The sequence below is a fragment of the Acanthochromis polyacanthus genome, chromosome 9 (assembly GCF_021347895.1).
Source record: "Acanthochromis polyacanthus isolate Apoly-LR-REF ecotype Palm Island chromosome 9, KAUST_Apoly_ChrSc, whole genome shotgun sequence".
Classification (NCBI taxonomy): Eukaryota; Metazoa; Chordata; class Actinopteri; family Pomacentridae; genus Acanthochromis; species Acanthochromis polyacanthus.
In genome coordinates, this window is record NC_067121.1 from 31,117,060 (window position 1) to 31,139,852 (window position 22,793).

At 41.0% G+C, this 22,793-nt stretch overlaps 3 protein-coding genes across 4 annotated transcripts; 2 read left to right on the top strand and 1 right to left on the bottom strand.

Moving 5' to 3' along the window:
- The first annotated feature begins 55 nt into the window (after positions 1–55).
- On the top strand, positions 56–9,294 carry LOC110964346 (adhesive plaque matrix protein-like). Of its 2 annotated transcripts, XM_051953263.1 has the most exons (3): positions 56–3,827; positions 4,912–5,027; positions 5,100–9,294. In XM_051953263.1, exons 1-3 carry the CDS (start codon positions 3,710–3,712, stop codon positions 7,845–7,847), a joined length of 2,982 nt encoding a protein of 993 aa, XP_051809223.1. In that variant the 5' UTR covers positions 56–3,709; the 3' UTR covers positions 7,848–9,294. The 2 variants fall into 2 exon arrangements, with proteins under 2 accessions (XP_051809223.1, XP_051809222.1); XM_051953262.1 differs by having other exon boundaries at positions 4,912–9,294.
- ahsg2 (alpha-2-HS-glycoprotein 2) lies at positions 8,872–11,313 on the bottom strand. Its single transcript, XM_022213185.2, has 7 exons — positions 11,065–11,313; positions 10,666–10,776; positions 10,464–10,545; positions 10,201–10,355; positions 10,025–10,120; positions 9,775–9,846; positions 8,872–9,640 (listed from the first exon to the last, which is right to left on the bottom strand). Exons 1-7 carry the CDS (start codon positions 11,260–11,262, stop codon positions 9,092–9,094), a joined length of 1,263 nt encoding a protein of 420 aa, XP_022068877.2. The 5' UTR covers positions 11,263–11,313; the 3' UTR covers positions 8,872–9,091.
- Positions 11,274–21,973, top strand: LOC110964420 (SUMO specific peptidase 5). The gene is made up of 10 exons (XM_051953686.1): positions 11,274–11,282; positions 13,162–13,192; positions 15,153–15,258; positions 15,335–15,482; positions 15,605–15,652; positions 18,675–18,752; positions 18,890–19,027; positions 19,121–19,204; positions 19,293–19,343; positions 19,974–21,973. Exons 1-10 carry the CDS (start codon positions 11,274–11,276, stop codon positions 20,088–20,090), a joined length of 810 nt encoding a protein of 269 aa, XP_051809646.1. The 3' UTR covers positions 20,091–21,973.
- Positions 21,974–22,793: the final 820 nt, after the last annotated feature.

Genomic DNA, 22,793 nt, shown 5'->3' on the forward strand with positions numbered 1-22,793 from the left:
AGTTCTTAACAAGAAGGCACATGACATGTCTTCTTACCTGAAGAACTCTGGATATTAAGCAACCTCTTCACCCATTTGTCAATTTAGCAGCTCACTCCCACTCACCGTATTGTGTTGACACTACTTCCAGAATATTAGGAGGCATACAATGTTTCCTCCCCGGTCTACTTTTATATGCAGCCTTTTGTTTTGCTTAACCTCCCCCCACCCCCACCCTCTATTCTTGTTTTTTCTTTTTTGGTTAAATGTACCCCACTTCAGCATTGTACTTCATGTTTTTGACACTACAGTAATGGCATGTTCATTGAAATGTTTATTAACCAAAAGTGTGCAAAATATGATCGCAAAGTGTAATAAAAGAGTGAAACAAATTTGGACTTGCGTTGTATAACATTCACTTAGCATCTGGCTAAAATTTCAGGAGGAAGTACACATGTAATGGTGGTGACAGTGTGCATAGCTACGCATTTTTTCATTTTTTTGGAGCATTACTAAAAGATGCTGGGCTCATTTTTTTTGTTTTTATTCTTATCAGCATGTGGGCATTGAGAGAAAAAAAAAAAAAAAAAGTTGCATGCATACCCTCTTTAGCATTGATCCCAGCCCTGTTCCTTATCCTTTCCTAGCGCAATATTCCAGCCAAAGCCATCTTCTCGTATGACTTCATATTCAAAACTGCATTAAAGAAATGACAAACTTCCTCTGACAAAGTCCTGTATGTGTGCACCGATTTCGCCACCCTCAAGCACAACTATTTTGACCCTCCGTTACATGCTTTTGCTGTTGTACCTGAATGTGGTCTTAAAAGTTAATGATGTGGTGTTGGGCTGTTGTATGAGTGTAACGTATGGTCGGCATTACTGAGACTGTCATCGTACTTCACCACATCCTGGAGTCTCAGTGGACATTCCACCTCTGACAGCTGAGACGCTTGTCAAGTCATCACCTGCCATTTGTAAATTTTGCTGTAAATCACTACACACTCGTGAAGTTTTTCCCCACCCTGCCCCTCTCCCCTCTGGACCAATTGTCAATATAAGAGGATTATCAGAAATACTTCAGCTTATTCTGATGGATGGATGATTGTTGGCATCACCTGTTGACTGTAAATCATTGCGACTACTTCAGATGACTGTAAAACATGTAACCGCTTCTTTAGACTTCAACACTACTTAAACATTTCATCACTAATTGATTTGTTGCTAACTCCATGTTCATTAACCAATGAAATGGCAATGTCATTTTACTACAGTATGAATGCATTTTGACTGTAAAATGAGGCTGTTGGGGTCCGACACCTCAGAATTATTTGCCTTGTGCTTTAGTCATCAAAGGTGTATTCACAAATTGTCATAGTAAGGTACTTAGAAGTATATTTAAAAGAGAAAAAAAATGACGCTGTGTACACTAAACCTATTGAAAATGGTGTTGGTTGGAATAAGAACATTTGTAAGTTGTCTCGTGAAAATTTTCTGAAAATAACTGTGTATTCTGTGCCATAAAATCAATATCTGCTCTGTTGCTACTACAAGTTGGATTTTTAACTGCTGCTCCAGCAAGACGTAACTTTTAATGGCACTTTCCTAAGGGATATTTTGGCATCAGTAATCTCCAGACTTTGTGGAATATGTACAGAATTAAACAATGGAAAAATAAGTTTGCAATATTTTGTCTTTTTTGAGTTGGAATTTCCTTCTGCCACAAAATCTGCTATTTCAAATGCCATCAATTGATGCAACATCTTGTTTACAGACAGATCAAATAAAAGTTATTCCAACCAGACGTGAAGTTTGTATGTCCTGTCTGTTGCCTGGAGAGCGAAAATTGGGTATAAAAGCCGATACAACAGTGTGGGTCTTGTAACATATTTTCACTCAAGTACAACCAAAATGGTTATTCTGGTATAATGGTAGGCCTATTCTCCAAAAATACCATGTGTACAAATATCAGCATGTAGTGAAGTTGTCTCTGTGGCTTTGTTACTGAATCCCAGAAATATCAGTGGTTCATTAGAGAAAAAAACATTTTAATTGGTGAAGGCTACAGGAACATAAAAATGGTCTGAAAGACAGAGAAATGAAAAAACACTCAGTGGTAAAATCCATATAGTGATCTGATTTTAGTCTTTCAAGGCATGTTGACTAGACAAAAGGAAAACCTGGGTTAATATGTACATTCATCAATTAAACCTGGTAAACAGTAAATTCCATGTTTATTTTAAACATATTTCTTTCCATTTCATTAACCCGATGTAGCTTTAGTGCCCTTCTATCTCATATTGTCATATATGTTCAGTGTGTACTTGTTCCAACTTTTTACATGATCACACCAAATGAAGTTTTCAAACAAAAAAAATCCATGTCCAATGCCATAGGTGTCACTCTAGGCATCTGTTCTGACAGGCTCAGGAAATGCTGATTGTGTGCCTTAAGCAAATTCAGATAATATGAAAGTCTGAAAACAAATGATCAACATTTTGACTGCCATCAAGACTCAGACCTTAGTTTTGTTATGAAATACTTCTCTAATGCCACTTGAGTACCACTCTCACAGACTATAAGTTTTTATTATGAGATGTTCTGGTCTGTTCAGTGATGCTCTGCCCTTAACTGCATGATTTGCAGCACCTGCTGTGGTCAGGTGTTTGACTAGTTGCGATTAGGCTCAGATTTCGAGCACTCACCTTTAAACATACTTTCTAAGAGCAGTGCTCGGCTTTTGTGGCACACTGCTGAGATCATTTGCCTTGTGGGCAGCGCTCTTTTTTTCCTTTTGTTCCAATGGCGTGTAGAAACAGCAGGGGCAGTAAGGTTTTACTCAGTTTAGGAATTTTTATGTTTGCAACTTCACTTTGCCATTGCACAGCACTGACAAGACTTAAGGCACTAGATAAACCAGGAAGAGACTTAATGCGAAGTCAGACCAAAAGAACAAGTCGACACCATGGAAGACTCTTAATTGGGCATGACCCACTGAAAGGTGCTAAACTCAATGAAACCAAGACACAAAAGGACATTCTGGGTGTTGAAACGGACTACCAAGCAGACATGGGTATGTAAGGTGACATTTAAAACTAAACAATATAAAACTTAAGTTCCATGCATGTTTGGTGCATCAGTTTGATCTTTTATGTCTGCAACTTACTCTCTGTGCATCATTCTTAGAGAGTTCGATAGAGCCTGTTTTACCTTCCTCCAAACCTTATTTTTAAAAGCTTGGGGAGACCCTAGTGGACAGGATCTGGGGCCAAAGCCAGACATCGGAGCAGTACAACGACTGCTTAAAATGGAGCCGAAGGTGGAATGTACAGGAGACTCCATGAAGCTTCTTGTTCAAGATGCTGCTTCTATGCCCGCATCTCTCTTCTTTGTGGACAGGGGTATGCTGTAAGTTTAAAATGGAATCATGAAAGAGTAATTTGATGTAAATACTTTTGACATTCCTCAACGTAACTCCTTAGGACGCGACTTGTCTCCCTTGCCTCTGTCCAAGCTGCCTAAAAGCTGTGGTTACACCATCAGATCAACACGAACAGACTTGATCTTAGTTGCACCGTACGATGGTTGCTTTGTTACTATAGAGGTGAGGCACCCTGTTCTGAAAGCACAGCATATTTAAACCATGTACACACTGTGATGTTCTTTTTCGTTTCTGGCTACAGGAGGACAGCTACGTTCTCCCTTTGCGTTGGTGGGGGTTACCCGTGAGGATGTCATGTCCTTTGATGAAACAGTCCTCAACGAACCCTCCAATGGTCACCTGCCATAATGAGGGCATGGTCGTGAAAACGGATTGGACCAGCTCCACTTCAAAAATGAAAGTAAATCGTAAGTTTTTGTTCTTTTCCTCATTTCATGTCCTGGGCTATGTCTTAAAAAATCAGCGCTGAAGTTTTACCATGTCAGCTGCACTGCTTTCAGACTAACCCCATTAAATTGTTTATATGTCCATAACAGCTGTCATTCATAACAGGGCTAGTATTTTTCCTGACCAAAAAATTAAGTGAACTCTGAGACCAATTTATAATTCCTGACATTTTCATAAACAAGAAAATATATGATTAGTATAGGTAAAACAATGATATCTTAGCAATTTTTGACTTGACTTTTTTCTCTTTTCCAGACAGGCACATTTTGCTGCCTTCTCCATTTTGTCTCAGCATGAAAACAAAGTTCCCCTCATCCCAAACAATCACTGCACTGCTTTTAGACTTATCAGACATGGAGCAGTCACAGATCTATTCAGTTATTCCCATTAAGCGACACAATGTCAGAATATCTGCAACATGAAAAGTTTCAAACTCTTTAGTGCACAGAGCAAACTAAGTAGTAATGCAGGCAAATAAGTTCAATTCTGGTATTCTTTGACTTTTTATGAAGTGTTCTAGCTGTAAAAAGGCCTGTTTTTGTTGTAATAGCAGATGCTATTTGAATGTTTTCCATTTCAGTTGCCATTTCAGAAAATGTTCTTATTTTACCATTTCTTTTTAAGACCACAATTAACCTAAATCTATTAGTTTTATATTAGTTTTACTAGCTTGATCATTTTCTCAGTCCTAAATGATAGCTTAAATGTGACTTTGTGTTTTTGTTTAAGCAGCTTTTAATTGGTGCAGTGATTAAAATGGTGTGATGCACCTTATCTGTGAGCATTTGTTCGCTCATATTACGGAATTAAAAGTGGAAACAATTAAGGATGTTTTCAGTGTAGCAGTTAACCTGCTATTTTAACAATGGTTTTAACTGTGGGCCGTAGTTTTAATGATGTCTTAGTCTGGTATCTAATTCATTGCAAGAAGGAAGGTATGACTTGGAATGGAGACCATTGCAGTGGAACTTCTGCCTTGCGACTTGATGCCAGTTGACTTTTTTTATGAAGCGTCCTGAGCAGATATGCATATTTAATCAACAGTGAATGATGGCTGGGAGCCGCTGATGAAGGCCTCACTAAGATGTGGGTTTGGCCTAGTTGTACATCCTGAAGGTGTGGTCATCTCAGTTCAATATACACCCTGCTTGGAGAAAAAGGTACACTATGCATATTTGATTGGAACTTTATATTTTTTTAAATATTGTGTAATCCATTGCATTTCTGTTCAGGATGGATTTTACACTCTTGGCCTGTCTGGAGATGGGGAAACACAAATTTCGTGTCCATCGCTGTTTGTAGCTCAACCGGAATCTCCCATAAACCCAGCAACAGTTCCAATACTGCAAACCACTCTCACTCCAAATCCTGCAAAGTTCACTTCCCCTCAGGTTCCAAGTTTTAATTGGAACCCAAAGATTCCAAACTGGAATCCTAATCAGGGGCCAAAGGATATCAATCAACCTCTGTTACCTTACTATCCGAGTTTCTTCTACCAGTATCCTGCAATCCCAGATGTTGTTTCTACAGTACAGTCCCCAAAATCATTACCTCCAGTGAAGAAAACTACCAAGAACCAAAGGCTGCATTTCTTTGTTCCACTTTATCCTCAAGCCCCTACATCACAACCTACCCCAACACAGCCATCAACGACCAAACCACCACTAGGTAATTTGGACGACCACTTTCTTCCAAATCCGTTTAACCTCCCAGCTTGGCAGCCTCAAAAACCTGTGGGACAATCTGGAAGCCAGCCCAAGAGCCCAGAACAAAGACCCCTGTATCCACTCATTTTTCACTCTCAGCCATCACAGCCACAACCATCTGGAGCTCCCCCTGTAGAACCACCTTCTTATACACTGTATCCTGAAACATTACCAAAAAAACCAAGGCCACGACAACCCACAGTTCCAGTGAAGCCTCAGGCACAAACGGGTGCACCACAGCCTGAAGCTCCTCCAGGTCCAGTATACCAGCCATTCTACCACTATGCCTACCATTCCCAATCACAGCCAGCTATGAATCCCACTGCTGCACCTCAGTCACCAGGGCCTGAAACCCCTCAGGGCTCAGTATACCAACCGTTCTTCTACTATCCCTCCTACCCCCACCCAAAGCCTGGAAATCCACCAGCTTCGAAGGAACCTCCTGGTCCACAGTCACCAAAGATTGAAGCCCCTCAGGGTCAAGTACACCAACCAATGTACTTCCACCCTCAGCCAAAGCCTGACTATCAGCCAGTCAAGAATCCAACTGTTGCTCCACAGCCAGGAACTGAAACTCCTCCAGGACAAGGCCAGAAACCTTGTCCAGCAGCCCAGATTCCAGGAATAAATAATAAAGCTCCTGTGGAAAAGCCAGGCGAAAACAGGAAGCCTCAAAAGGGTGAAATGCATCAACCTTTTAACTTGTTCTACTACCCACAGCAGCCCCAGCCTTTTCTGATGCCTCCTTATGGGAGTGTGCAGCACCAGGTTGCTCATCCAGCCAGTGATCTGAGATTTTCAGGAGCTGCCATTCCTAGTAATGTTGGTGATATCCAGCAAGGGGCTCAGCTCAGCCCTCTATACATGCAACCATACTGCTCCCTGTTTTGCCCACCAGGAATATCTAATTGCTGTCCACAAATTGTTTTTCATCAACATCTCCATGTTGTTCCTACTGGGCAGAGCAGTAAGGATGCACCTTCATGGTATCCAGGTCTGTCATATCTTCCTTCAGTGGCATTTTCAGAATTTGGGAATGGCTTGAGTTCTGTTCCTTCTCCTGAAAAGCCTGCTGAAGCTACAACAACGCAAGCTGCCACAGGTTCCACATCCCCATCCATTTCACCTCAGTCGCTTCCACCCAGAATTATAGAGCAACCCTATCTCCAGCCACCAGATGGCAACCCTGCTGCACTACCTGGAAGAAAACCCAGTATAGAGGCAAATCCTATCCTACCAGTTCACCCTCATTTTGCATCTAACCCCCTATATCCCCATAGGCCAAATATGCTGGAAATCGAGAGGCTGCAGAATTTGCTACAAAGCGTGCCGTCAGCTCACTCCAATGACAACTCTAAAGCTCCAACTTCTGGTCAGGAACCAGTAAATCCTGTGGTGCATTATGAGCCATTTATTCAGTCACCAACAAAGCAAATCAGTCAGCTAATGTCAGCTGGGAATATGAATAATCCCCAATGGCCTTTTATCGGCAAATATCTACCGCTGCACTATAGACCAAAGCCACCCAATCTACCTAAAGCCACTGACTGGCTGACATATCACAAAAAATCCAGTAATGCTAAAGGCTCAGCACGTGTTAACATCCACCGTGAACGTGACCGTTATCTGGTTCCTTACTCCATGGTTCAAGATGCTTCAGTACCCATTCATAACAAATCTGTGGTGCCAAACTCAGAACCAGAGACCCTTGTAAATGACCTGGACAACTCCACCAAACAAGGACAGACTCTGAACCCTGATTCTGAACAGAAAAGCTATTTGCTGCTACAGCATGGCCCACCAGGCAAGGAGCTCAACAGTTTCAGTGATTCTGTAATGCCGTTCAGAGACCTGCTATATGGAACATACTCTGTTGCACAGGAACCTGCAAGCGATCACAGTAGTAAACCCCAGAATGCTCAGAATTTTGGGCTCCCGCAGGAAAACACCCAGCATCTTAAATGGCCAGAAGAAGGGACGTTTGATGCCTTACTTGGTCATGACAACTATGAGCAAAGGTCTGGTGATCAGTCAGGTTGGCCAACATTATCTCCTGCCTCTAATGGCCTTCAGTTTGGGTTTATGCCCCATGAGCCATCTTTCAGTGCAGCACATTTAAATCCTAAAATCCCTGAGTCGTTCGAAGATCCCTGGAAACCGTTGACGCCTCGAGACTCCATCCAAAGGTTTCCACCTCAGGTTCCTGGAAATATGTTTCAACACTGGAGCTTCGTAGCTGACCAACAAGGAAATGGTATGTTGTTAAAGTTTTAAAACTTCTTAACCCAATCTCCTGTAATAATATGTGTGTCTTTTCCAGGACCAAAGCATTCCCTCCTGAGAGAACATGAAAATCAGAAGCAGAAATGAGTTGACTTCAATGTGAATAAATGATTGAAACAGGCTCATCAAGCTTTTAAATTTTTTATTTTTTACCTAATTTATCAAGCTTATTTGAGAGTTCTTAGGTGTGGGATTGGGAAATATTTGGAAAGTGGATGTAAGAGCAGGATGAGTCCTCTGTGGGCGTTCAAGGACAGTTTCTCTTTTTTTTATTCTTTGACTATTTTCTAATCTGTCCATTTGTGTTATTTGTTGGCATTTCTCGAGTCAGAGGGTGCATTGGCTTGTTGGACGTATTTGTCTTTATTTTGCCTCTCCATGAACTGATACTTCCTGAACATTGACCCATTCATGTCAATATTTACTATTTACGCTGTGTGCAAGGTTCCACTGTTGCAATTTTTGTTCTAAGCTGTACTTTAACAGCTGGACAAGATTTGTTTCATCACCTTGAATGGCAAATGAAATTGTGGATTATCTTTTTTTGATTATCTGCCAGATTATATGGGGTTTAGAAACATGTAGACTGCCCCAAAATGTCTGACTTTTGGATACAAGAATCCCAGTCTAGAATCATTTAAATCATGTTTAACATATTGAACTGTCTTAAACATGGAGCTAAATGAAGCAAAACGTGAGTAACAATTATTTGCTATGTCTGTATCACAAATGTCAATGGATTTACCGGAGTGTCATTGGCATGAGTCGACACGATCTGCAAACTCCACTTTTGCAATCACTCTTAACAGATGTAGCACGGAATGATTAATGATTAATGAATGATTAAATACAATGCGTTTATAGAGACCACAGTGATAGTGATTATCCGTGTGTCCTCATTAACCCTGGAAAAGGCCTTGGATATCTCCCTGTCTCTCATTGACTGCTACTGTTAAATGTAATAATACATTTTATAGGAGGCATAATGGAGCAATATGTTAAAAAAAAACACAAGTTTGGACTTGAGAGATTTATTTCACAGGATAAAATGCACTTTTTAAAAGAAATTTCTGAAGTTGTCTGTGATGTTACAATTGCAAACAATGAATTATTCCATGTTTGATAATGTATTGATGTTACATCTTACCACAGCACACCTTTATGTGTCAATTAAAATTGTTAGTACCAGTGTCGTTGAAGAAGACAACCGTAAAGAGTCTGTGGGACCTGAACACTTAAAAAAATCTGACTTTTCCTGGGCAGACTGGCACAGCAGCAGCGGGATCTGCCTGCGCTGTAGGTTCAGCAGCCACTAATCTCTTAAACCGAATAGGGCTCTCCCTACTGATTGAGGCATCTGAAGCTGAGCCAGGATCTGCCTCCGCTGCAGGACCATGGACCAGAGCAGCTGCAGGTTCATCAGCTGCTTCTCTCTTAAGGTCAAAAGGCAAATGCTTACTGTCTGAGGCATCTGAAGCATCCGAAGCTGAGCCAGGATCAGCAACAGCAGTAGGATCAGCAACAGCAGTAGGATCAGCAACAGCAGTAGGATCAGCAACAGCAGCAAGCTCTACAATAGGAACAGTGGCATCTACTATAGGCACAACTTCACTGGACTCTCCTGATTCTGAAGACAGATAGCCGCTGAGATGAGGGTCGTGCCGGGTGGTCAGCTGGTAATGTCTCAGGCCTTGATTGAGCGACATATTGCCTCTTTGGACATGAACCACCGGCAGGTTGGCATAGTCCACATGTGCCGTTCCGTTGACATCGACAATGGGCGTCTGAAAAATGGTGTCCATTAACATGAATTAACACAGCAGAAACTCTGTTTTCTATATAAATGTAAAATTATAAATATGGCAACCTGTCTTTGGCCATCGAAAACTACATAGAGAAGTTAAACAGAATATTTTACCAGAGTGGGAAACATCTTGCAATCCACTGTGTGTTTGTTGTTTGAGCCCCTGGCAATGCAAAAACTGTGAGCCTGGGAGAGAAAAACATTGTTTGTTGTTCATTTTCAACTATTTTAGTTGGAGCTTTGGCTACCGATTGATAATTTCTCTCTAGGTTAATGTATTTTTTACCAACAGCAATTTCAAGAACATCTACTTGTCTATTCTTTAGAATAAAAAAGAGCTTTTGTTTTGGCTTGGTGTACTCACAGCTGTGGCATCATTCAGGGGTACGCATGGATCATCAGTGCAGTTGGCCTCAACCACAACATATTCTGCTAAATAGATCGGCCCACCAGGAACAATCTGAAAGAACAGGTTGACAAGTGTTGAAACATGCAGGTACATTACATCCAGTAATGATTTAACTCACTGCTTTGGCTCACCTGTGATGACATCCTTCCGATCTCATGAAGAACGTAGGTTACATTCACATTCTGGTTGTTGAAGGTTCCCAGAGAGGTGGTGACAAAGTCCAGCGCTCTGGTGTGATTCAGGGGAAGGAGGGTCAAACAGCCCGGGCATATGTCCTCTTTTGATACTATATGACACCAAAGAAGAGACACATGCTGGTTTCTGTATGGAATGTGCATAGTGTCTATACATGTCTGCTAGTGTGTAATTGTATGGTTGAGCGTGTGATCTTTACCTTCTGTTTTACACTTGAAGGCTGTGACAGTCAGAGCTCCATTAACCCTCTTCAGCACCACGTCGCAGTCTCCTTCTACTGCCTGAATGAACACAAAGAGTCAGTCCAAGTAGTGTCGGACTTTAAAATCTTATTATTTCATCTTCTTATCTGATCAACATAATGGTTTTGGTTAAACTGTGGTAATGACATGCAGTCTCACCGTCAATATTTTGGGCCTGACTGTGCAGTTGGCAACAGGTGTGGGGTCCAACACATGACAGTCTGTCTCCAGCAGCTCAATTTCCAGGACATATGTGTTGTCGCCATCAGGCTAAAAAAAATTACACATCTGCTGCATTAGATATCTTATCTGCAGTGCTGATGGTCTAAAATAGCACAAAAAATGAATAATAAAGACCAAAACTGCAATTTAAGATATGCACTCAATACTGAATAAAGCACAAATGTTTAACAAAATGCCTTCCTTGGAATTTTGCAACATTTTTAAACTGTTAAGAGCACCATCTATAACGCAGTTCACATGAAAATCTGTGGTCCTATTTATTCCATCTGTATGTCTTTACTTCTAACTAAGCAGCATTTACACTTGCCGTGTTACCTTTGTGTAGATCTTGATGTCTTCGATCCTGTTCAGTGCATACTTGTACCCATGCTTGTGCTGGGCATTGAGGTAATCCTGAGCCGCTATAGCAGCCTCCTCTGCCTCTAAGGAGTCGCATGGAGGCCTCAGCACATTGATCTGAGCCCAAGCGCCCACCAGTAGTCCCAGAACAGCCGTAATGCCCAGGAGATTCATTTCTGTGTGAGATGCAAAAGGTACGAGAACAGAAAATGGTTAGAAGCAGAGGCAGAGCTCGTGCAGCCTCGGGTGTATATATCCTGTACTTTAAACATGACAACAGAGCCAAGTCAAACATCACGATTACCCGCCCCCCGACTCCTGCGTCACATGTGTCTGCTTTAGGACAACTGCCAAAACAAAGGCAACTTGACAAAGTCTGGCGCAGTAATGATCAGCCACTGGTTTAAATAACTTTTTATGTGAGACATCTGCAACTACTATCTGCCTTTTTAATTTAGTAGCTGTCCCTAGATGAGGCGTACATGCTTCTTAAATGAAATATCATCCAAATATGTGAGGAGATTCACCTTCAGACTCTCGTATTGTGCAACCAGCTGTCTCCGTCCACAGAGGTCAGATTGAGAGGTCAGCTACAGAGCTGGGCCTCACTGTTAGCAGGGATTCAGGGATGTACTCAATGACACTTCAGCAAAGCGGATGTTTGCGTAGGAGGCACAGTTTAGGAACAGAGACTCTATTTGATACAGCCAGCATATTTACTCTATATTGGACCATCTGCACAATACGCTAGTGTCACCCCAGGTCAGGAGCAAGGTACAAACAGACATACTGATGAGAGGGTTTCTAGTGAACACACAGTGCTTTCCTCAGGACAAGGACATCAGTGTTACATCCGCTATTTCTGTTTGATCGCATTGCTTTTTCTCAGAGTTTTCTGATAAGGCAGTTTTTCCCAGTCTGTCTGGGTTCCCTTGATTACTTTTACAGAATATATGGAAGTTTCATACCCCTACAGAAGAATAATGTGTTAAGAAACATGAAGCATACATGAAAATAAATAAGACATGTTCTACATGTAAGTTGACTGTCCCTTATTTTGCCAGAGAATGTGTGCATTTTCAAATCAAAGAATTTTAAGTCTGCACTTGCCAGTGGAATATCTCAAAGAGTAGGTATTATAAAATGTGCTGTAGGTCATTCCCCCGTTCTTCTCCCCCTCTCCTGTCTTCATCTCCCTATTACTGTCAAATAAAGCTGCAAATAGCTTTAAAAAAACACTGCATAAGAGACTTGATTTTTGTTGCAACTAGCTGCCATTTTGGGGTATAACTGTATACTATAGAGCCGTACCACTGTCCACAAAAAGTCAGATGTTTGAAGCAAACAAAGAAAAAGTGAAGAATCATCCAAAATGGGGCTCTGAATTGTTGTGTAATGCATCTTACTCACCCAAATTGCCCCCTTCGCATCTGACCTCTATCTGTTTCCTAAAGTGACAAAGACTTCTTGTACATAAAAACAAATAAACAAACAAGCAAACAAACAAAAAACACTATATTGGTAAGTAAAACTGTCCCATTAATTAGTTTAATACTGATATCAGAGGCCAGTAGATGTGGTTCTGCAGAGATTTTAAAATAAAATAAAATAAAATAATATACATATTATTTTATTTAATTTTAAAATATGCTTCTTCATTAATGTTTCAGTGCTGCATTGTCACACTACAAATATGGCATTATTTTCAGTGAAATTACTAAATATTGAAACAAATAGGGAGACACTTCCTGTTGCCATTTTTCTTATTTTTTATATCTTGTCAGAAACATAGCTAACAGTTAACTGCTGTGAAGGAGAAAAATATTTTTGACACAAGAAAAGACAATAAAAACTTACCCCCCCAACTCAGTAAAATGATTGGTCGAGGCCACAGTGACGTATTTCACATGCGACTCTTTGTGCGCAATGGACTGTGCTGGATGCTGCATGCTAAATTACTAAATACGCTGCTGTTTCAGAGAGGGAAACACCTTGTCTTAAATAAAAAATGCAGTAATTATTCAACAGGCAGACACGGGAGACCATTGTCAGACATGAACTCATCCCGCTCAGAGGACTAAGGGAGACAAACGAGGCAGTAACGGTAAGACCGAGTGTGTGTGGCGCCCAGTTGTTGTGTCAGCAGCTAAAGAGCTAATTTAGCAAAGGTCTGTGCCTGGAAACACGTGTCTAAAGGGCATTAAGTCAAGCTGGCGTCCCGTTTGGTCTGACAGCCTGAAGGGAATCAAATATTATTGTTTGTTAGCATGTGTACTGCGCTATGTCATGTGTGTAAACTGTAAAGATGAGGGATATTCAGAGTCGGTGGTGGATTCATGAGCAATTTTATAGCAGTAAACATAGTGGGTTACTGTGTTTTCATCTTGTCTGTTGTGCTTCAATGAAAAATTAGCTCGGCTAGTGTTTCCATCTGTTTGCTACACTCCTAATCAGTTTAACCATTTTCAGCATCTGCAAGGTGCTGCTCTGCATCGCTTGAGCACAATTTTTTTATAGTCACAACATCGTGTGAAGTCTATATACATGAGTTTAAAATGACGGCTATGCTGGAAACATAGCGCTATTTCTCTGTGAAGTGACTGCTTTTGAGAAAGTGAGAAGCGACAGAAAGTTCTGGTCTTGCACACACATTCAGGTCTCTTAGCTGCCGTGCGGTCAGCTGTTTGCTTCACTCAATCACTGATGCATAGAGAGTCTTCTTCCTGAAAAGTGTGTGGGCAGCAGCAGCTCGTTTACAATTTAAAGCTGCAGACAATGAAACGGCTTGTTTAGAACAGGACTGAAACCTGGAGTTATACAGTCATAAAGAAATGAACATGGTAGTCATGTTTATAACAACACATTAATTATTTATTGTAGTTGATGTCCAGACTGGGCAGATGAAGCCACGGGAAGCCAAGGCACTGACGACGACCCCTAACTATGCTCTGAAAATCCTGTGAAGCTGTGGGTGAACCTTCAGATGCATCAGCCTCCAGTGCTACTCTTCACCTTTTCACTTAAAATCTACACTGGCACAGCTGGTAGAAGCTGACCTGAAGCATCATGAAAGACCATGACCTGGAAATTGAGTATCTCCCAGTTGCAAAGAGGAGAAATTAAAATAGAGTTTCAGTACTGCTGCATATGAGTCATCTGACTCCCACCTGCCCCTCCAGCAGACAAAAGGTTTCCCACAGCTCCATGACCACATGTGAGTCTCCATCGTTCAGTTTATTCCACCTGTGCCAGATGCACCAAACACACAGCCAGAGGAGCAAAGCAAAATGCTTGAAGAGGAGGAAGGAGTTCTCTTCTTCAATCAAAGGAGTATCTCATCTGTCCAGACGGGCCAAGAGACGCTTGTATTGTAAATTACAGCTTTGGATGTGGAGGAAGCGGAGAGAAAAGTGCTGTTTTGGGATATTCCAAGGTAAAAAACGGATCCATTCTGGCTCCAGCCCCTGCCTTGGTTTAAAGACAGAGAGAAGTAAAAGGAAAAGTACAACATTCCAGACACTACACGGAGAAAACTCACAAGTACGAACATCAGCCCTTGCATTAGCTCTTGGACGTGATACTGGAGTTTCAGAGGACACCTTCAGAATGCAGAATCGCCTCTTAAAACTGAGTGGATCTGATGGTTTGTCAGGAACGTTCATTGGTTCGGACACAGATGTTCCTGGCACCATCAGTCAGACCTTACCAACAGCGAGTAGTGAAATTACTGGCACTTTAAAACAAACCATCAGACCCCTGCTGAGTACAGCCAGCGATGGGTGTGAAAGTATTTCACAGTTAAAGGTACCAAGAACAATGACGGCATGCAAGCTTGAGGCTGGCGCTCCATCAGAACACCACATTACTGTCACTGTACGTCAGGAGCAGAGCACACACAGAGATACTGATGAGAGAATCAGCTGTAAACACACAGCAGCTCCTCAGAGTGACACCAGTCTCAAAGCACTGACCAAAGACATCCACGGTATGTAAAGCTTTACCTCGCGGTTTATTTTTTTATTTTCACAACTGTTTGTAATGACAGAGTTTCTGTGTTTCTTTAGAGTTTCTCGATGACTTCTACAGAACATATGGAAGCTTCATCCCACTACAGAAGAGCGACGTGTTGAGGCATCTGAAGAGGAAGTTTAACAGTCACTGGAGCGACAGGTGAATGTTGACTCGACAGCAGTAGTTCTTTTGTTTGATTTGTAGACCTAACCGTGTTCTCCTCCTGCCCGTTCAGGAAGAACATCATCTTCTCAGAAGTTTCCAGATGTCAAGCTGCGATCGTTCAGAAACCTGCTCCCTTTTTCCAGGTGGTTTACAAGAAACACACACTGACACTGGATGATCTGCTGACTCTGGCAGATCAGAACTGGCTCAATGACCAGGTTATTGTCTAACACACCAAACATTACAGGGAGGTTTTTGAGCAGAAAGATTTACACGATGAAGGAAAGCCTGAATGTAACTTACAGATGTTTTTTTTTCTTTGTTGTTGTTTCTGCTTCAGGTCATGAACATGTATGGAGAGTTGATCATGGAGTCTTCCCATCACAAGGTAATTCAAATGATGTGAAGACGTCAAGCTCTTTTTTTCAATAAATATACTGAAATCAGCTACATGCAGTTTTAAGGAGCAAGAACAAAAAAACACAAGGCCGAATAATACAATATAAGAAAAGGTCAATTTTACGTCCCGAGAATTAGGGGAAGAGGGGAGTAACAAATGCAAAGATGAATCAGGTAAAGAGGCTGAAAGTTGGTCATGCGGTGGAGAAATGACTTTATTTCCAAAGGAAGTGGAGCCCAAGATCCACACAAGGGAAAATGAGTTCCTTAACCACGGAAGACTGTTTCAACAAAGAATCGATGCACAATAGCCGAGTCCAGGCCCAACGCCACTCCAGCTGCCGGTCTGGCCAAAAGGCGACGCTGATCCGGGTGGCTGAGATTTACACCTTCCCAGCTGATTGCCAATGAGCCACAGGTGCCCCTGGCCACTCCTGCTGGGCGTAATCTAAAAAGGGGAAAAAAAAGAAAGCAAACCCTACCTTATCAACACACACGCTAGAACGTAACATCAACATGTTTACTCAGCATGGCTGGATGGTCAAACTGATATTTCCTATTTTCTGTTGGCATTTAGCATTGAACTCGCCAATAATACGAACACGTATCTAAGTGTTAGTTTAGACGTGGGGGTTTGAATCTCAAACCTCATGGAAAAATCTGAAACTCTTTGTGCTGTCGGACATGGTTTCTGTTTTCTTTAGCAACTGTCTGAGATACAACCCAGACTGTTGAACACCTGTGATTCTGCTACAGACTTTGATCATCTCAGTTGGTGTATTTTTCACTTTTAGATTGATTGAAGGATACCAACATCCCAACACTGATAGGACCGAGATAGTTATTAAAATATTGTTTGTATTTTAAAGAACATTTGGACATTTTGGGAAATGCCCGCATTTTCTCTTTTGCCGAGGGTTGATGCTACGGGTACGGACCGTACCCGTAGCATCTGTACTAGAGGTACGGACCGTTAAGGTCACTGAAGAGCTGGCGCCGGTTAACTACTATTTGCTGCACATTACAGGCAGTTTATATGAATGACTTTGACGGCGAACATTGTATAATTTAACCAAAAATACACCGTCTCCTCTCACACTTTAGACATTGCAGTTTTTACGCTTTTCGACGCCGTGTCTAAATTGTTTGAAGTCCAGTTCCTATTAATTAGTTTACCGCGTTCAGTGGTGGAAGCGGCTGACGAACTCCATTGCAAATGTTCCCATTTAATTTCGGACGCTAATTTACAAGATAAAGTTAAGGATGTCGCATATGAAACAAACACTCGTGAATGGTGAGGGGCAGCTCTTTAATTCGGCATGAATTTAAAAAACCCACAAACTCGATTTACTGTGATATTGTGAGATTTGTTTGTGGTGATGTAACTTAGCCATTCAACAGAGTCCGCTAACATTAAAGTGACTGTGACAGTGTCTGTGTTAACAGACGTAGAAAATACGTCAGGGTTTTGTTTAGGTTGTTATTATGTAATAGTCTGTCGCTACTTTTGAAGGTAAAAAAATACTTTTCGTTTGCTGGCTGTTAGTTCCGCCATTTGTTTTGTTTGCTGTTTGTGCTTTATTAGAACAGGGTCACGTGAATAAAAAGTTTTGCTATTTTTAATAGTAGTGCTGATTTCAACCCCCAAATCGCTGTCAGTGAAAAAGTCAGATATTGATATTTATAAGACATTATGCATGATAGAAAAGAGAACAGCAGATGACTGACATGACAGGCTCGGCACGCAGATTCACCTCGAATCACGGAAGCGCCTTCATCACTCGGATTACCAAGCCGGCTCATTAATATTTATGCACGTCGGATTACCAGCCAATCACAAAGCGCGTTCATCAGCCGGCTCATTAATATTCATGTTCGTCTCATTAATATTTATAGTAAGGGAAAGTGCCGTATCCGTAGGCCACAGGCTACGGGTACGGGTCCGTATCTGTAGACACTACCTTTGCGGAGACTTGGATATGTAGACTTGTCATTGCTATGAGGTAGCTAGGCAACCAGTAGATATGTTGTTTTAGTTTATACTTTAGAAGAAAAGTCTTTAAAAAAAATCTGACTTTCAAATAATGAAGTCATGAATTTATGATAAAAATACTGTCAAAAATACTTTCTTCCTTATTTATTTTTTTACATTTTGTTTGTTTTTGGTCAAGGAACTACATAATTTCTCTTTGTAAAGTTGAATCACAGCAAAGCAAGTGTCGACCTATAACCTGCCAGACCTGCACATTGGGTTTAATTATCCTTATTAGAGAATATTGCTGGTTTGGCTGGATGGAGTAAAAAAAATGACAAAGTGAAATTCCAACCGAGTTCTAAATAACTTGCAGGTAAATTGTGTTGAATAAGATATGTTTGGAATACTACAGCACCTTCCACCTAACATAAATAAGCAGCGCTTATCATACATCGCTCTGCACCAAGTCTATAATTTATATCAAATATCAATGTGCAGTCAGGGTTAAACAAAGCGATTATGAACATAGCAGTATTTCTTTTATCTCATACAAGCGTCTGTGCCTCTCAAAATAGATCCCAGACAACCTCAATAACACATCTTTTCCACAATGTGACTGCAGACTCAGTTTTTCCTATAAATATCTGGTGTAACCTGCGATTGCAGCTGATTAGACTGAATTAACCCACAATGACTAAACTACACTGAGCTGCTGCAGTACTTGTAACCTAAAATGTCCCTGCTTGTCGTGTCTCATGAGAAACATGAGAAAATATGACCCAAATAAACTAAATTGTCTGCCTGTTTTGTTGATTTTGTATTTTAGAATCTTCATATATTGTAATTTTGGATTTTTTTTAAATAAATTAATGACTTGAATCTTACTTTTTTCTAATATTTTATGTTCTTATGGTGTTTTCTTTTGACCTTTGTATGTTTGAGTGGAAAAATCGGATTAAAAGAAAAACACACAAAACAGCCTAAATGTCTATTTCTGAGTTTTGTAACTTTAATCTTCTTGCTGCTCCACTTCTAGGTCCATTATCTCAACAGCTTCTTCCACCGACAGCTCATGACCAAAGGATATGATGGTGTTAAGAGATGGACAAAGCAGGTTAGGTCTAAAATGGAAGGGATGTGATAACTTATTAGTATCTTCTTTTCATTTTGTGAGTAATTGAAATAATGAATCTTCTTTTGGTCCAAATAGTGGATGATTTAAGTAATTAAGAGTGCATATGTGCTGTCCAGGTGGATTTGTTTTCTAAGAGCCTTCTTCTGGTGCCCGTCCACCTGGAGGTTCACTGGTGTCTGGTGACGGCCGACATCGCCAAAAAGAAAATCTGCCTTTATGACTCTCAAGGGAATGCCCTCCAGAAAGTTGCAAGGGTAATGATAAATTTCCGTATATTTTGTAAGCGATGTTTCAGCTACTTTCCTAAGGAGGTATTGATCTGTTGAACCTGTTTTGTTACTTTTCAGAACATCCTGAAGTACTTGATGACAGAAGCAAGAGAGAAGCAGCAAATAGCTTTTGAAAACGGTTGGGTGGTGTCATTTGATGAGGTGTGTTTATCCTCCAGAAATGTCATCTGCTGGAGTTTTACGCTCGCTGACTTGTTGATGTTTTGTCTCCACCTGCTGCTGGACACAGAAAATCCCACAACAGACCAACGAGAACGACTGTGGAGTCTTTGTCTTGGAGGTATGCTGCGATTTTCAAGCTTTACATCTGTGATTTTAGTGGGATTAAATCCAGCTCTTCGCTTGTGATGCTGTATTGAAAGCGTGCTAACCAGCTCTTTTATTGTGTGCTTTGGTCATCTCTCTCTGAAAGAAAAGAAGGTTTTGGGCAAAGTGGTTCGCTCAGCCAGAAGGGCCATTGGCTGCACTTTGCCGCTTCTGGAGGCCACATATAAAGCCAGACTTTTACACCGTGCTTTACAGATCGTAAATGATTCCTCAGGCTGTCCTGCCAGGGCTATGTTTGAAGTCCTTCCCTCAGGGAAAAGATATCGCTCAATTAAATGTACCACGTCTCGTCATTTGAAGAGCTTCTTCCCACAAGCTGTGATGAATTTAAATAATGCACCTTGATTCTAATATGTTTTTTTACATTTATTTTCTTATGAACAATTTATTGGATCTTAGGACTTTATTCTTAAGTATTTTATGTGGCATTTGTTCTCTGTTCTTTTTACTGTCCTATTGTCTCCTGTATTTGTTGTTTTTAGATGTTGACAGTTTGAGCTTCTTGAACCTCTTTCCAATGTGGTTTTATACTGCAAATGGCAAATAAACTGAATGGAACTTGTTTTTCTTTTTCTTTTTGCAGTATTCTAGATGCCTTGCTCTGACCAGACCGCTCCAGTTTTCCCAGAACGACATACCAAAGATACGAAAGAGGATCTACAAGGAGCTCTGTGATTGCAAGCTCCATGAGCAGGACTGACGAGTTGTTTACAGTTGTTTGTTTATTGGTTGAATGGTTTGTGCTGCTACTGATTAAGGTATGAAATGTCTCGCTTGTTTCTGTGTCGGGCGTTATTGTCAGCTCTGTAGCAGCCTTACAGCACTGTGCTCAGTGCGATGTGTAGCACTAAGGAGAGTATCAGTCTTTACATGGTCAGTCACAACATTAAAACCACCCGGGTGTTATTGTGCCATCCCAACAGATCCTTGAAACTCTTTGTCATGTTCCTTCAAACATTCCCAAACAATATTTGCAGTGTGGTAGAAAAGCAACACCGGTAAAGTAGGTGGTACGTGTCAAACTAACATCCACATGAATGAAGGACCCAAGGTTTCTCAGTAGAACATTGCCCAGAGCATCACACTGCCTCTGCCGGCTTGCCTTCTTCTCATAGTGCATCCCTCTGCTGCCTCTTCCTGAAAAAACAAAAGCTCCTCCATTGCTTTGTGGTTCAGATTTAATGCCCGTTGTAGGACTCACACGCTGCCTCTGCAAGCTCATATGCAGCAAGCTGTGATGAATTCTGACACTTTTTTAAATTGTAGCAGCATTAAGTTTTTCAGCAGTTTGTGCTACAGTAGCTTTCCTGTGGATCAGATGCTGCTCATTTTTTCCTGCTTCCAACACATCAATTTCAAAACCGACTGTTCAAGTGCTGCCTAATTTATTCCGCCTCTGGTTAGGTGCCGGGCTGCACAGCAGCGTAGTGGTTAGCACTTTTGCCTTGCAGCAAGAAGGTCCCCGGTTCAAATCCCGGCCTGGGATCTTTCTGCATGGAGTTTGCATGTTCTCCCTGTGCATGCGTGGGTTTTCTCCGGGTACTCCGGCTTCCTCCCACAGTCCAAAAACATGCTGAGGTTTTTGGACTGGAATTGATTACTCTAAATTGCCCGTAGGTGTGAATGTGAGTGTGCTTGTGTGTCTGTATATGTAGCCCTGCTACAGACTGACGACCTGTCCAGAGTGTCCCCTGCCTTCGCCCGAGTCAGCTGGGATAGGCTCCAGCACCCCCCGCGACGCTAGTGAGGATAAAGCGGAGTATAGAGAATGGATGGATGGATGGATGGTTAGGTGCCGTCGTTAAGAGATAATCAAACTCAATCTGTCGGTGTTTTAAATGTTGTGGCTGATTGGTTTATATCACCGTTCCAGACTAAACCATAATCCACTGTATTTATATGATCACTATTTAATCAGGCATGTTAGACCTCGACATGAAGTCGTTTAAAGTGCACCAGCAGAGCCTTACTGAATCTGTCGTGGCCCACGTGTATGTTTAGGTGTGACTTGTTTTTTCTGTTAAAATATCTGAATGCCGTATTTGCACATTTTTACATCAAACCTGTTGTTTGCATCTTAGTTTACTGATTAACACCAGATAACTGAACCGAAATCGTGTGTCGTCTTGAATATTTCTTCCGTTGCATAAGACAAATATGTACATAAGGCTTAAATTAAATGAGCCATTTTCCAAAGATTTCATTTTTATTTGATGTTTTCCTTTTAAATATCAAGTACTGTATGCACTGCATGCAGAACAACCTTCATTAGATTATATGAGGGTACATAAATACATATAAACATCCATCATCCTTACTACAGACAGGAATTTTCTTAATCTCCAGAACATTATAACTGTATGTGAGCAGATCCCTGAACAGTTACAAAAATGCACTGATGAGAAAGCAGTGCTCTAGATAAAAAGTGGACCTTTTAAGGCACATGAAGAGTTCTCAAATGCGAGGTTTTCAGTGTGAGAACCTGATTATTATACTGTGATAAACAATGTGCAACATGTAATATTACCAAATACATTTCTATGTATGCTAGATGAAGTAAAATACAGTTTGACATATGATGTATATTCACTGCCACGTTTCTTTTCTATTCTGGTCTTGTGAAGTCTATCTTTGTGGTAATTGGTAGTCGACTGATTATTACCCATCAAGGAGACCGATAACTAATGTTTGAAACTGGTTTATATCTTCAGTAAAAATGAAAATCTTGTCAAAATTTGCTCATTAAAGCCTTTGTTTAAATTAAAAATATAAAGTAAAAGTGAACTTTTAAGCATTTATCCATGATTGTTGATAAGCTGATATTGATGATGTGTAACCAGTTTCAAGTTCATTTTAAAATTAATTTCTCCGGAGTCGGTTTAAAAAAAAAAATCATATCACAACAAATATCAGATCTGATAATCAGTCAACCCCCAGTATTAACTGATTATTCTTGAGCTGAGATCAGAAAAACCTTCATGGGTGTAATTTGGTAAAAATGTGGTCACAACACTGGGAACAAGCCTCTTGTTTGCACACAAAACTGTTTTCAGTGTTTTTGCAGTGATGATCGTGAGAATGCTGCACTGCACAGTGAGTGGAATATAGATGGACCTGTTTCATTAAGCTAAATCACAACAGGCCATGAAGGAGATCAGACTGTAGGCGGAGATGCACTGATCAGACATAACATTATGACCACCTGCTTAATTACGTATGTGTCGGTCCCCCTTTTTCTATCAAAACAGCCCTGACTCATCCAGGCATGGACTCCACTAGACCCCTGAAGGTGTGCTGTTGTATCTGGCACCAAGCTGTTAGCAGTAGATCCTTTAAATCTGGGGAATTTGGAGGCAAAGTCAACACCTCAAACTCATTAGTGACTATTGTTTCCATGAAAGGG

Excerpts from the sequence above, each read along its gene's own strand:
- LOC110964346 (XM_051953262.1), top strand. The coding sequence starts at position 3,710 with ATGTCATGTCCTTTGATGAAACAGTCCTCAACGAACCCTCCAATGGTC. Across the intron at positions 3,828-4,911 it reads TTCAAAAATGAAAGTAAATC|TGAATGATGGCTGGGAGCCG; the intron begins GTAAGTTTTTGT and ends TTTAATCAACAG.
- ahsg2 (XM_022213185.2), bottom strand. The coding sequence starts at position 11,262 with ATGAATCTCCTGGGCATTACGGCTGTTCTGGGACTACTGGTGGGCGCT. Across the intron at positions 10,356-10,463 it reads CTTCAAGTGTAAAACAGAAG|TATCAAAAGAGGACATATGC; the intron begins GTAAAGATCACA and ends GGTGTCATATAG. Across the intron at positions 9,641-9,774 it reads GCAAGATGTTTCCCACTCTG|ACGCCCATTGTCGATGTCAA; the intron begins GTAAAATATTCT and ends ACCATTTTTCAG.
- LOC110964420 (XM_051953686.1), top strand. Across the intron at positions 13,193-15,152 it reads AGACAAACGAGGCAGTAACG|AGTTTCTCGATGACTTCTAC; the intron begins GTAAGACCGAGT and ends GTGTTTCTTTAG. Across the intron at positions 19,028-19,120 it reads CCCTCCAGAAAGTTGCAAGG|AACATCCTGAAGTACTTGAT; the intron begins GTAATGATAAAT and ends GTTACTTTTCAG.